Raw genomic sequence first — 12,903 nt, forward strand, 5'->3', positions numbered from 1 at the left:
CTGAATCTGGGGAGAGGGTGGAGGCTGAGAGCAAGTGTTATGTGCAGGGCTGCCCAGGCATGGGGGCTCCCCAAGGCAGCTGAGGACAAGGAGATGGCTCCAGGCCTTAGCCAAAGCCCTGCCACCTTCTATGATGAGGGCTAAAAGCACAACCCAATGGTCCTAGTGGCCTCTGGGGTTCAGGGAAGATAGCACGGAGGACAGGGCTGCCTCCTCCACACCTTCCCTCCCACCCTGGAATTCAGGGCCTTTGTTTCAGCCTCTGTTCTGCCAGGGTTGACTCTGACTTTGGGCCAAAGCTTCCCCTCTCAGGATCTGGGTCTGCTTCATGACAAGAAAGACCCTCTCCAGCTCCATCCTGTTCTAAATGCTGACTCTAGGTGGTATCAGGGCACAGAGAATCAGGGGTCAGGAAGACCAAGGGGTTAGAGTGCACTGGAGGGTGGGAGGCAGGAGAAATTTTTTGTTTGTTTGTTTTTTGTTTTTTTTTTTTTTGAGACGGAGTTTCGCTCGTTACCCAGGCTGGAGTGCAATGGTGCGATCTCGGCTCACCGCAACCTCCGCCTCCTGGGTTCAGGCAATTCTCCTGCCTCAGCCTCCTGAGTAGCTGGGATTACAGGCACACGCCACCATGCCCAGCTAATTTTTTGTAGTTTTAGTAGAGACGGGGTTTCACCATGTTGACCAGGATAGTCTCGATCTCTTGACCTCGTGATCCACCCACCTCGGCCTCCCAAAGTGCTGGGATTACAGGCGTGAGCCACCGTGTCCGGCCTGTAGGAGAAATTTTTTACTACCCTAAGCACATTCCTGCCTATCCCCCCTCCCTTCTTTGCCCATCACATAGAGGCTGGCCACACCTGAGAACAGAAAAGGAGAAAGTTTATTGAAAACTATATACAGCTGGTCCAGCTCCTAACATGGGCTGCAATCTCAGCCAGTCCCGCCCACACCTCAGGCAGTGTCCTGGCCCCTCATGGGAGGGATGGGGCTGGGCCTAAGGCCCAGACTCCCTTGGGTGGCTTGGCAGCTGGAGCCCACCGTGATCTTTGTAAGGTACAACTCTAAATGGCCTGAAGGTAGTGGGCGAGGGACAGGGCATGGATCCCTGCCTGACCTAGTCACAGCCTTGATAGGGGAACACTATTCTGAAACTGGGCCCAAGGAGGGCTGAGCTAAGTCGTCTGGAAGTCCTGATTGCTCCTCTCATAGGCCTTCCTAGATGTGGAGGCAAGCAGCCTCCCTACGACCCCACCCCACGCAGCAGGCCCCATGGGCTTCACGGGCTTGACCGGGACACCAGGTACCCTTCCTCCCAACACTGATCAGGGTCCAGGTCTCCTGGGGCACTTCCCAAGCAGAGGACTTGGGGTTCAGGGGTGAGCGTTGGGGAGGTCACAGCTCCGGGCCCAGAACCAGAGCGTCCCGGGGTGGGGCCAGCTGTGGGGTCAGGGCGTCCCGCTGTAGGAATAGTCTGCTTTGTTGTGCATCACCAGCCGGTCATCCACGAAGTAGAAGCTGTCAGACTGGGTCTCATACGGGTGGCGGATCATCTCGCTTACTGCAAGAGAGGCCCAGCCAGGCCGGGCAAAGGTCAGGAGCCTAATTCCGGCCACTGGAGGGACTTCAGGACCGGGGTTTGCGGACGGCAACAACTTGAGATATCCCCAGCCTCTTTCTCTACAGATGATATGAGACTGGCGCCACACACAGAGCCCCAGGGCGGGGAGAAATGGGGTCAGACCCACAAGTCCCCCTCCCTCCCACAGCTCGGTCTCTACACGCCCCCCACGTCTCCCACGTGCCCCCACATCCCCACTCGCAGAAAGCCCTGCCCACGCACTCAATTCCTCGGAGAGAGGGGGGAAGTCGTAGATGTGCTCGCAGGTGTTCTTGCTGCTAGGGATGCAGAAGCCAAAGTGGAAGTCAAAGCTTTTGAGTAGCTGGTTGCGGAAGTAGTGCCTCTCGATCATTCGGAAGTTGTTGACAGGCTTGTCTCCCACCGTGAACTCCACCCTGAGCAAGAGAAGGAGGCAAGGCTGAGTCTGTCCTTGAAGTCAGCCAGCCAGACAGGCTCGGGACAGGCCACCCCTAGGAGAGGCTGACAAGGGCCCACTCCCACCCTCTCCCTCACCCCCCGACCCCACCCCCTGCCCAGTGACTCACGTGGCTCCCACCTGCCTCAGACGGAGGAAGGCAGGTGTGAACTGGTAGCGGACAAAGCGCCCAGCATTGGGGTCCAGGTCCCGCCGGCTGATGGGCAACCGCTCTGCAATGTACCCCCGCTGAGGCTCAGTGGACTTCAGGCTGGGCCCTCGTCCACCCAAGGTTCTATCCTCAGGCCCCCATCTGTCTGAATTTTTTATAACTCCCCAAGAAATTCTGGGGCACACTGAGGGGTCAGACCATTGGCCGAATAGCGCCACCTAGGGGTTCTAGGTCTGCAGTATCCCAATCGCCACTGTGGTTCCCAGGACCCATAGGACTGCAGTTCCCAGAGAGGCCTGTAGAGGTCAGGCTGCCAGGGACCGAAGGGGCAGGGCTGACCTCGGAAGATGTCCAGCCTCAGAAACAAATGGGCAGGAAAAGAAGGGGCCCTCTCTGCCTGCAGACTCCTGAGAACGCTGGGGTCCAAGCCCCAGCTCTGTGGACTCCTCTGTGGCCCAAGGAGTCCCTGGCAGCCCAGTCCACAGCTCGTACCTGTCAATGGCCCACCCAGCCCACTCACCTGAAGCTGGGGGCTTCTTGATTTCAAAGAGGACAGTGCCTGAGTCCATGTCCCGAATCTTAAACCTGACGAAGTCGATCTTGTAGATATTCTCCTCAGGGGAGCAGAGGTAGTCTAGGGGAGACAGGCAGCTGAGCAAAGAAAGGGCCCCAAAGCCCCTGCTGCCAGGTCAGCTTGTGGGAGACCCCAGAGTAGCTACCATCTTCTCATCCCTGGGATCACTGCCCTCTGGAAAGAGGAACCTGAGCCCCTGCCATAGGGGTACACCCCCAGTGTGAAAGAGACATGACTCCACCATGGGGATCTAACAGGGGATAAGGAGAGCCATCCCAGTGGCCTCTGGGGGCCAATGAAGGGCAGGGCAGAGAAAGATGGAGGACAAGGCCACCTCCCGGACACTCTCCCTCCCACCCTGGAGTTGAAGGTCCTCATTCTGGCCTCTGCTCTGCTAAGGCTGGCTAGGTGACTTTGGGAGAACTGGATCTCCAGCGTGGTGGGAGCCTCTCCTCTCATTTGGGAACAACTTCCTGCAGTCTGACCTGCCTCTTCTACTGAAAACTCAATCTCTCAACCTCTCTGTTGCCTTTGAGAACCACACTGTAAAGCAGGGGAACACACAGCTCTGCCTGGTAGAGTCACAGTCCTTCTCTGGAGGATACCCCTACTCTTGTCCCACGGTTGCCCCTGGCATGACATCTAGATGTGTCAGGTGAGGCTGATGTTGAGGGGACTTTCTCTGACACGGGTGGTGCTGGGGCAGGTGAACAACCCCTTCCCTGTTCCTCCTCCCCTCCCAACCCCCTCCTCTCAGTAAGAGGCTTACACCAGCCCAGCTCCCTTAAGCAGCTTAACCAAAGCTCTGCTGACTCAAGCCCAGAGCCTGGGATATGGCAGGGGGAGGAGGCCAACTTCGCTCTCATCCTTTGTTGATCTCCAAATGGGAGGAAGTCTTAGCAAGCAGAGGGAACCCCCTTAGAGGTCATTTACACAGCCCTGGCTCTGAGCCACCTCCCTGGAGAAAGTAGCCCCCGACCCCCATAGAGAAGAACACAGGCTAGGCCAGGAAGAGGGTATGGCAGGTGCAGCAGCGGTTGTGGAAGGGGTAAGGGGAGTCCTCAGGCCCAGAAGGGGAACCAAGAACAGTGGGAGGCCCTGCCTGAGGAAGCTTAGGGACCTCCAGGGCCTTATCTAACCCTCACAGCTCTTGCAGCAGCAACTTCAAGTGCTCAGGGAGGCCCTGGCAACAAAGAGAGCTGAGAGGTACGGGGAGGGACTCTGGTGCTATCAGTCTGCGAGGCATCACATCCTCCCTTGGTGGCCTATCGAGGCCCAGAAATCACCCTCCAGGCCCCTGGGCCACCTCCTAATCCTCTGGGGCAGGAAGAGGAAGTGAATATAAAGTCATTTTCTCTTCCCCAGGCCCACTTCTTCCCCAAGCCTGATGCAGTCCCCTCCAGGAAGCCCTCCTGGCAGTTATCTGTTACCCCGGGGCCCAGTATAGACTTTATACAGCTTGGGGAAGAGGCAGGTCCCTGAGTCTACTACAGCCCATGGGTGGGGTGGGGGGAGAGAGGCAGGTCCCTGAGTCTACTACAGCCCATGGGTGGGGTGGGGGGAGAGAGGCAGGTCCCTGAGTCTACTACAGCCCATGGGTGGGGTGGGGGGAGAGAGGCAGGTCCCTGAGTCTACTACAGCCCATGGGTGGGGTGGGGGGAGAATGGAAGCGGGCCACCCCTACCTCACCCTGTTCACAGAAAGTAAGCACCAGTATAAAGACACAGAGAAGGTACAGAGCATAGGGAACGGAGGTGGCAGAGTGGGAAGCAGGATCCTCGTGCCCAGCTCCCAGGTCCATAAGGCCTTCTCGCCTCCCATTCTCCACTTTCGGAGCCTCTCCCATTTGGCAACAACTTCCTGCAGTCTGAGCTCAGTGCCTTCTACTGAAAACTCAATCTATCAGCCTCTCTGTCCTTAGAGGAAGTGAGGAACAGGGATGTCCATAGCTCAGAACACCATGACCATTCCTTCCCTTCTAGAAAGGATGAGGCCTGGAACCCAGGGTCAGGTCAAAATAAGGGGCAGAGTGGCCTAGGGCTCAGACCACAACTGCTCCATTCCTCCCAGCCATAAATAGCTTCCTAAGCTGGATTCAGGGCCCAGTAATCTGGGAACAGCAAACCTCAGACCTACGTGATTAGGGTCAGAAGAGACCAGGCAAGGGGTGCCAGGGTGGAAAGCCCTGGAACTCGATTCTCAACTCCTGCACAGGAAGGGGTTCCCATAAAGCCCTTTTCCCGATTTACCCTCCACAGATGCCTAATCTCTAAGGGCTAAGTATTTCCTCCAAATTAGGAGACAAATGGCGGTACATGAGCTGGAAGCTCCCTCTAGTTGCAACATAAACCCCCAAAGTTACTTAGAACTCAGTCAGTCTGACCTCTGGACTTCCTCTGAGAAAGTTCTGCCCCAGAGCTAAGCTGAATCCTAAATGCTGCTGTTGCAAATTGTAGCCCAACTGGCTTCAACATCAGCCTGGTCCAGGCCCCCTCCCTCCATCGATGCCTGCTTGGGCACGGGAGCTCAGCACTCTGGGGGCCCAGCCAATAATGGCTGCTGCCCCGCTCAGAAAGGAGAGAGGAGTGGGCCCCCCAGCGACCCAGGAGCACCAGCTCAAGGCTGCCTCCCCTCCACAGCTGTGTCTGGGAGCCCTGTGGTTCTGCTGCTTTGGAAGCTCCAGGGCTCAGGTCCACTTCAAAACCTGTCCCTCATACCCACAGAGAGGAGCCCCAACAGTTATCCTCACAAAGGGGGCCAAGGCAGGCTGCTGGTGGATGAGGCCAAGGTGGAGAGCCACCGTCTCTCCATGCACCGCTCATCCTTTGAGGTTCAGCCAAGGCCTCTGCTATGAGGTTTCCCAGCCCTCGTTCCCTGCCTATCATGACCCCCTCCCCTGCCCTGAAGGCCAAGTTGTTTGACTCCAGGCAGCAGCCATGAGCAGCCCTGTAGGGCCCAAATATACTGACCAAAGAGCCCAAGGTACACAGCATGCATAGATGCCAGGCACCGGACAGAATCAGAGAACTTATCTCCACAATAACCTTATGAGATAGGTATCATTATCCCCATTTTACAGTAGAAAAGGCATGCTCAGAGAGGTGAGGTTACTTGCCCAAGGTCACACAGCCAATTATATGGCAGAGTTGGAACTCCAACCAGGCAGTGCAGCTCAGAAACTCTTAACCACAGTGGAAACCAAGCCTCCCTTGATGACAGAGCGCCCAGAATAGGACAGGTGACAGTCCAGGCTTGGAGGGACGTTAAGCCACTCCCCACGAGAGGAAGCACAGCCAACGCACTGAAGCTGCCTGCTCAGTTTCTTTCCAGGGGAAGAAAATGGCCCAAGTCTTCCTGGAGGATTGAGGTGAGGGTATTAATGGTTGGGGAGGCTTGAAGAGCCTGAACGCCTCCCAAGTAACTCGGCCTCCACTAGCTGAGTTACCTCCAGCGTAGGGGCTGAGGACAGGCTGCACTCAGCCCCTCTCCCCATTAGTGCAGGGGCGGGCCTCAAAGCGCTCTGGAGACTCCACAGGGACAGAGCTACGGTTGCAGCTGCTGCCGCACCTCCACGCCGGGAAAAGGGGACGGGCCCCTCGAAAAGGAAGGAATAAATCTCAAAAGGGAGAAGAGCGCACAGAGAGATCAACGGAAGGGGGTACACAGAGATCTAAGGCTTGGCGGCAGAAGGGAGAGTAGGAGACCTAGGAGAGGGGGACCCGGTGGGGGAGGGGAGGCGGGAAAGGGGGCGGGGGCTGGGGCTCGGCGCGCCGGGAGGGCCCCTCGCGCCCTCTCCCCTTCCCGCCCGCGGGCGGTGCTGCCTCGCGGGTGCTCACCACCCGTGATCCGCTGCAGCCCCAGCACGTCCTCCGGCCCGATCGGCTGCTTCCTCTGCAGCGGCCCCGGCATGGGCCCTGGGCCTGCGTCCGGCTCCGACTCGGACCCAGATTCGGATTCCGCCTGCGGCTCTGGTATAGGGGCCACGCTCGGGCCCGAGGGCCCTGGAGCGGGCTCCGCCCCCGTACCGGCCCCGCCGCCGCCCTTCTTCACCTTCATGGCCTCGCAGGGCCGCGGCTCGCCTACTGCCGCCGCCGCTGCCTGCGCCGGCTGGAGCCGGGGGAAGGGGGAGCGTCCGCAGCCCCGCCCCCGGCCGCGGCTCCAGGTACCGCCCCGCCCCTGTCCCGCCCCCGGGGCGGGCCCAGCGCTGATCCCGCCCGCCGCCCGGCCCACCCCTGCCGCAAGGCCGCGGGAGCGTGGGAGGGGAGTCGGGGGAGCCCGCCCTGGGCTTCATTCTGTTTTTCTGACACTTTCCTGGTACTAGTGGGGTCCTGACTACCTCTCCGCTTACTCGCTGTGTTCTAGCCTTTCTGCTCGTGAGTTCCAGGCTCAGGGTCTCTGCTTGGATGCTCTTCCCCAGATGGCCTCTTTTCTCCTGGTCACAGCTCAAATGTCATCTGCTCAAACGGTCTCCCTCACGCTCAGTCTAAAGTCCTTCCCCCTCAGTCACCATTTCACCAGCCTGTTTTTTTCTTTCTAATGCAGTATGTGAAATTATTTTTATTTGTCCGCTGACTCTTCCCCCGAAAGCTCAGCTCTGTGAAAGCACTGACCCTGCCTACTTTGTTCTCTGGAGGACCCCAGCAACTAACAGAAGGCTCCCTGCAGCTGGTGCTCAAGATTTTTTTTTTCTTTTTGAATCTGATGAATGAGTTAGTATCTCAGGTAAAAAGCAGATGCTAACAGCCTTGGGCAATCCAGCTAGGAAGGGCACGTGGCCACGTGGAAGCAAGGTGGACCTGTGGGCACAGGAAGACAGACACCAGGAAACCATTACTTTCGTGTGAATGCAGAAAGAAAGAGTAAAGCTCAGACTTCATATCATTCCAATTCATATTCAGCCAGTGTTTATTAAGAGCCTAATATACGCCAGACACTTTACATGCTGATCACGTTTAATCCTCACAACTGCCTTGTAAGGGAGGTATCATCAGTGCCATTTGAGCGAATGAAAATCTGAGGCTCAGAGAGATTCAACAGCTTATCCAAAGTACTCCAGACAATAAGTGCAAAAATAAGAATTTGAATTCACAACTGTTTGATTCCAAATCTGGAACTTGCTGGAACCTCTACCACATACACAGAGCACCACATCCTGAGCTGCTACCTCCTGGACTCCCATCAGACTGTACCTGACATACAAAGCCAGCCAGGAGGGAGGGGAGTGAGGGAGAAGTTCCCAGAGGTGACCAATGCCTGGCCCCTTCATAACAGCAGAGGCTAGGGCTCTCCCACAGGGGTTAGGGAGAAGTGTGGAGGGGAGGGGCTTTCCCATAATGCTCCCTCCTCTCAGTGCACCAGTGTGCTATGTTGAGAAATGGGGCAAAAGAATAAACAGTCCCTGCCCCAGAGGGATACAGGCAGCAGCCTTAAAGATCACACAAGATAAAGAGACCCGAATGATGTGCCTTTTGAGGCCCCTGTCAGTGGAGCAGGACTGAGCCAGGGGAATGGGAAAGGAAGGAAAGATGAACCCATCTTGGAGTGTCATACTTTGGTTGCTAGAGAGCCAACAGTGGAGACTGGAGACGGCAGGCCCCAAGTATGTGCCTCTCATCTAACACCGCCCGTCTTGGCCAGACAGGAAGGCTTCCTATGGAGGTGCTGCCCTGCTCAGTCTGTCTTCTCAGGCTTTTTCCAGGACTTGCGGGTCTCTAGGAAGATCTTGACCAGGGAGAGAAGGATGGGCACAGCCATAGGCAAGAAGAGTGGGATGTAGATGGCAAACTTCTGGTCATCAGGGAAATAAAGGAGGTGGAGGAGTGATGGGTCAAAAAAGGCACGCTCAGAGGATGTCACAGCTTCCTGGCTGGCGACAAAGGCAGATGCCAGGTGCCCAGAGGCCAACTCTTCTGCTGACTTCTGGATTGCAGCTACAGCCCTGTACACCTAGGAAGGAGAAGGAATAAGAAGGTATACCAGCAAGTCCTAGGCATTGGTGGGAAGGGAGCTGGGCCTTACTGTGCCTTCCATCTAGGGAGGAAGACACTTGAAGTTCATCTGGGATCTCTGGAAGTCTGTCTGAAGGGATATGGTTTATTTTCCAAGGGTCAGCTTGAAAGCTCACACTCTCATCTATACTTCTGCAGGGGAGCTGGTACTGCCGTCTAGAGGAAGCCTGGGAAGATGGCAAGCCCACTCATACCACGGACCTCACAGACTCTCTAATCTCACCACACTCTGGCCCTCTCTGGCTACTCCAGTCCTAAGCTGCAAAATCCATCCCCTGCCTGCTTACCTCAGATGCCACATCATCCTTGATGACAATGTTGCTGATCTTGCCCAGAAGCTGTGCCAGGGAGGTGAGGGTGGTGGTGGCTGTGGCCAGGTTCTCCACTGACCGAGCCCAGAGCAACCGGTCTAACTCCCAGGTCATTAGCCCTTCACTCTTAGGCCCTGAAAGCAGGCATTTTGGAGGCACCTGGGGCTGAGCAATCCCAAAGAGCAACCTGTAGAAACAGCGGAGTAAGATCAAGGTCGCTGAGACCACAAGGTAGGAGAGGATGGCTAAGATTTCTCAAATACCTGTCCTAAGCCAGTGATTTTCAATCTTACCCAGAACCACAGGGGTCAAATGGAAGTACTTCAGGGTTTTGGGGCATAAGTGGCAACACCAAGCAAGTTAGCCGCAAACCCTACTATTCCAACCGGTGTTTCTGCTTTTACCTGTTTCGATATTGCACTTCCAAGATCTTGTTTTTTAAAAAAAGTTCCATGGCTAAAATACTTCTGATAACACCAACTTAGTTTAATCCTTTCACCTGCTCCACCCTCTCTTTGAACAAATGGGGCCAATGGGACTTAGCATTAAGGGATGATCCAGGACTGCCTTTGCCAAGGCACATGTGCTGTGCTTCTCTAAGCCTGCATCTGTGACAGACACCACTAGTCAATCAGAATACTCTTTCCTAATGAGCCCAGATACGGCCTTAGAATCCTCAACACAGAGCCTCAGGCAGCCACTCTCAATCCGTCAGGCAGCACAAGAATTAACAGCTATTGCCTTAAGCAGCCCTAATACTGCCCCATGGACCTGATATTCATGAGTCTATTTTTCTTAGAACTGGTTTTGTCACCTACTAGTCCTTCTTAGAAAAAGGAGGATAGAATCCTTAGAAACCCTTCTTGGTTTCCCTGGGGCTCCGGGCACAGCCAAGATATCCCGCCAGGTAAGATTTGATTCCGCTTTGCAACTCCCCTCTGCAGCCGAGGAGACTATGTCCCCAAGTGGACCATCCAGGACCTCACCGCAGCTGAGCCAGAAACACCTCCATCACTCGCACCATGTCCACCTCGACTCTCACCGGCAGCGCTGAGGCGTTATAGGCTTTGGAGTCGACATTATATACCTGAAAGGGGGATGCCACAACATCACACCAGGCCATGCACCGCTCTGCCCTAGGCACTCTGGAGAGAAAAGGAAGACATATTCTTTGCTCTTTAGAACCTATAAACCTCATGGTATAGCTAATATTTTTTCAGTACCTGTTACAGGGAGCATTAAATAAATTATCCCAATTACCCCCTTGAAGGTCCTGTAGAACATATTTTTTTATCCCACTGTAGAATTCTCCCCCATGAGAAACTCCCAGTCTAACAAGGGAGACAAGGGCTCCCAGCCTTGCAAGACTCCCACAAATAAGGCCAAGATCTATGATAGACACAGAATGATCCTAGGTAAGGGCAAAGGGTCAGAGTATAGAACACACTGGTGGAAACAAGAGTGGGGTCTGCAGAAGAGACGCATGAGCACATGGCACCCTCACCTCCCTGCCTGCTCCTACCCCAGGCTGGGCCATGGAGGACACCAGAAGGAAAACAGAAGGAACACAGTTTCAGGGAACACCTGCCTATCCCAGAAGCATGGGCTCTGGGGTCTGCATAGTGTGACTATTACCATAATGCCACCCCAGCGGGGACTGTGAAAGGCATTGGTGGCCACTGGAGCGCCATCTTTGTCCTGAATGTACAGTGGGGAGTGGGCAAGCTCAGGAACGTAGAGTAGAAAGTTGAGCACAGGGTACAGGGAAGCAGCGCTGGATCCTGGGGTATAAAGACAGGGAAGGCAGAACATCAGAACCTGCTGGACCTGGACCCAGTCCCAGGTCAGCCTCTAACTTGCTGGTCACTCACTCTGGGACTGATTCCCCAACTAACAATCACTAGGATATCCTCCTGTCCTTGCTTTCTATAGTAAAGGGCTTCAGAATGTTCTCCGAGATGTGCCACACAGATGGAAACATAGTCCATAGCACCAAAACACCCCAGAATCTCCCTCCTCAAAGGCCCCTTGAGTGTCTAAGGCAGCTTTCTTGGCCACTGCCACAATGTATCCATGTTACTACAGATAGTTTTATGCAAACCAGAAATCTGACTTGATGTCGGTTCCCTGCTTAACATCCTTCAATGGCTAGCCACCATAACAGGTTACAGTTCGAACTCCTTAACATGGTCCTTTATGATCTGGCCCCTGCCTGCCTTACCAGCTTCATCTTTGGTCATCACTCACATTTCGGCCTCACTAAACTACTCTGAGCTTCCTAAATGCCTATGCTTTCTCACTCTTCTGCATCTAAGCTCACAGTTCCCTTTGCCTAAACTGCCCTTCTTTTCTGTACTCAGCACTGTCATAAGGTAGGCCCTCAGCCAATGTTTGCTGAATAAATAAATGAATGGAGGAATTTTCTAAGACCTCACATGCCACCCCCTCACAGTCCTCGGGCCACACTAGCTTGCCTGTGGTGTCTGAGATTCCACAATTAGACATACTCACTTTGGTTTGCCTGTGTTCCAGTTCTTAGTCACACCTCCTCTTCCTAGTTTCTACCCCAAAAATGAAAAACTATAATACTAGCTTCAAGGTTATTCAACCTCAATCAGCAGAACTGTCCATCCAAATTCTGCCCTCATGTACTTTTGCTGTTGTCTTTCCTATGTGTGTGACTACCTCTCTCCTAGATGGCTTTTAGGGAGATAGACACAGCCTAGCCATTCATTTGTAAAAAGTGCTGGGAATCATGTTTAATAAATGCTTTTGGATATGATAGTGTGAAGACGGAGATATCAACAGAGCATCATGAAAAAGGAACCTAGGGCTCAGGCATATTATAGGGCTCACGCCTATAATCCCAGCATTTTAGAAGGCTGGGGTGGAAAGATCACTTGAGGCTGGGAGTTTAAGACCAGCATGGGCAACACAGTGAGATCCTGTCTCTACAAAACTTTTTGAGAATTAGCCAAGTGTAGGGGCACATTCCTGCAGTTCTAGCTACTCAAGAAGCTGAGGTGGGAGGACGAATGAGTCCAGGAGTTGGAGGCTGCAGTGAGCTCTGACTGTGCCACTCCACCCCAGACTGGGCAACAAGGTAAGACCTTGTCTCAAAAAAGAAAAAAAGGAGCTTCCATCTCCCCAGTCTCCTCAGACCAACCCAACCTGGGAACCATCACTATATACAATCCACCTCCAACCCCCACCCCTCACCCGGCTAAGCCGTCAGGGTCCCTCTGTAGCCTGGCAGAAAAGAAACACCCTCATCCTTAGGTGCTCACCCAACCGGGACTCCACTGGGTTGATGACATGGGGGAGGTTGTGCATGTCCAAATAGTAGCTGGAGGAAGCTGAGTCAAAGCGGGGGTTCACTCCCAACATTGCATAGTAAAGAATCTGTAGAGCAAAGAGGGAGTGGTTACTTTATCTAGATTCATACTCTACTTTCTCCCAAAAAAGATTTGAGGTGCCTTAAAAAGATACAATCAGGACAAGACAACATAAAAGAGACAAAATCAGGGTTGAAAGAAAATGGGTGCAGAAGAAAATAGCAAAGCCAAGGGTAAAGTGAATACACTAAATATATGCTTTGAACACCACATATTTTACCAGGTTTCCTAAGAGTCTATACAAAGAGGGAAACAGAACAGCATAATTCAGTGTCTACAAGATCAAATCAAGCCAGTTATTCTGAAGCAATTACTCCCAATACCTAGACCTGACAAATTCTCCCATGTGTTTTCCCTACAACGACATGTGACATAGAATCACATCTTTTTTTTTTTTTTTTTTTTTT

The 12,903-nt window shown here is 53.9% G+C and overlaps 2 protein-coding genes across 5 annotated transcripts in view; both read right to left on the reverse strand.

Moving 5' to 3' along the window:
• Window positions 1–865: 865 nt before the first annotated feature.
• UNC119 (unc-119 lipid binding chaperone) lies at window positions 866–6,945 on the reverse strand. Of its 4 annotated transcripts, XM_017542093.2 has the most exons (5): window positions 6,619–6,945; window positions 2,729–2,842; window positions 2,167–2,269; window positions 1,844–2,016; window positions 866–1,561 (listed from the first exon to the last, which is right to left on the reverse strand). In XM_017542093.2, exons 1-5 carry the CDS (start codon window positions 6,836–6,838, stop codon window positions 1,449–1,451), a joined length of 723 nt encoding a protein of 240 aa, XP_017397582.1. In that variant the 5' UTR covers window positions 6,839–6,945; the 3' UTR covers window positions 866–1,448. The 4 variants fall into 4 exon arrangements, with proteins under 4 accessions (XP_017397582.1, XP_017397581.1, XP_037599214.1 ...); XM_017542092.2 differs by having other exon boundaries at window positions 866–2,016; window positions 6,619–6,912; XM_037743286.1 differs by lacking the exon at window positions 6,619–6,945 and adding an exon at window positions 5,166–6,342 and having other exon boundaries at window positions 866–2,016.
• A 713-nt stretch (window positions 6,946–7,658) lies between these two features.
• Window positions 7,659–12,903, reverse strand: part of PIGS (phosphatidylinositol glycan anchor biosynthesis class S) — a 19,765-nt gene continuing 14,520 nt past the window's right edge. Inside the window, exons 8-12 of the mRNA XM_017542091.1 lie at window positions 12,389–12,503; window positions 10,737–10,882; window positions 10,088–10,188; window positions 9,078–9,288; window positions 7,659–8,728 (exon numbers count right to left, since the gene is read on the reverse strand). Of these exons, the coding sequence (XP_017397580.1) occupies window positions 8,453–8,728; window positions 9,078–9,288; window positions 10,088–10,188; window positions 10,737–10,882; window positions 12,389–12,503 (849 nt within the window). The 3' untranslated portion in view covers window positions 7,659–8,452. The remainder of the gene's footprint in view (window positions 8,729–9,077; window positions 9,289–10,087; window positions 10,189–10,736; window positions 10,883–12,388; window positions 12,504–12,903) is intronic.

The sequence above is a fragment of the Cebus imitator genome, unplaced genomic scaffold (genome assembly GCF_001604975.1).
Source record: "Cebus imitator isolate Cc_AM_T3 unplaced genomic scaffold, Cebus_imitator-1.0 Scaffold140, whole genome shotgun sequence".
In the NCBI taxonomy this organism is placed as follows: domain Eukaryota; kingdom Metazoa; phylum Chordata; class Mammalia; order Primates; family Cebidae; genus Cebus; species Cebus imitator.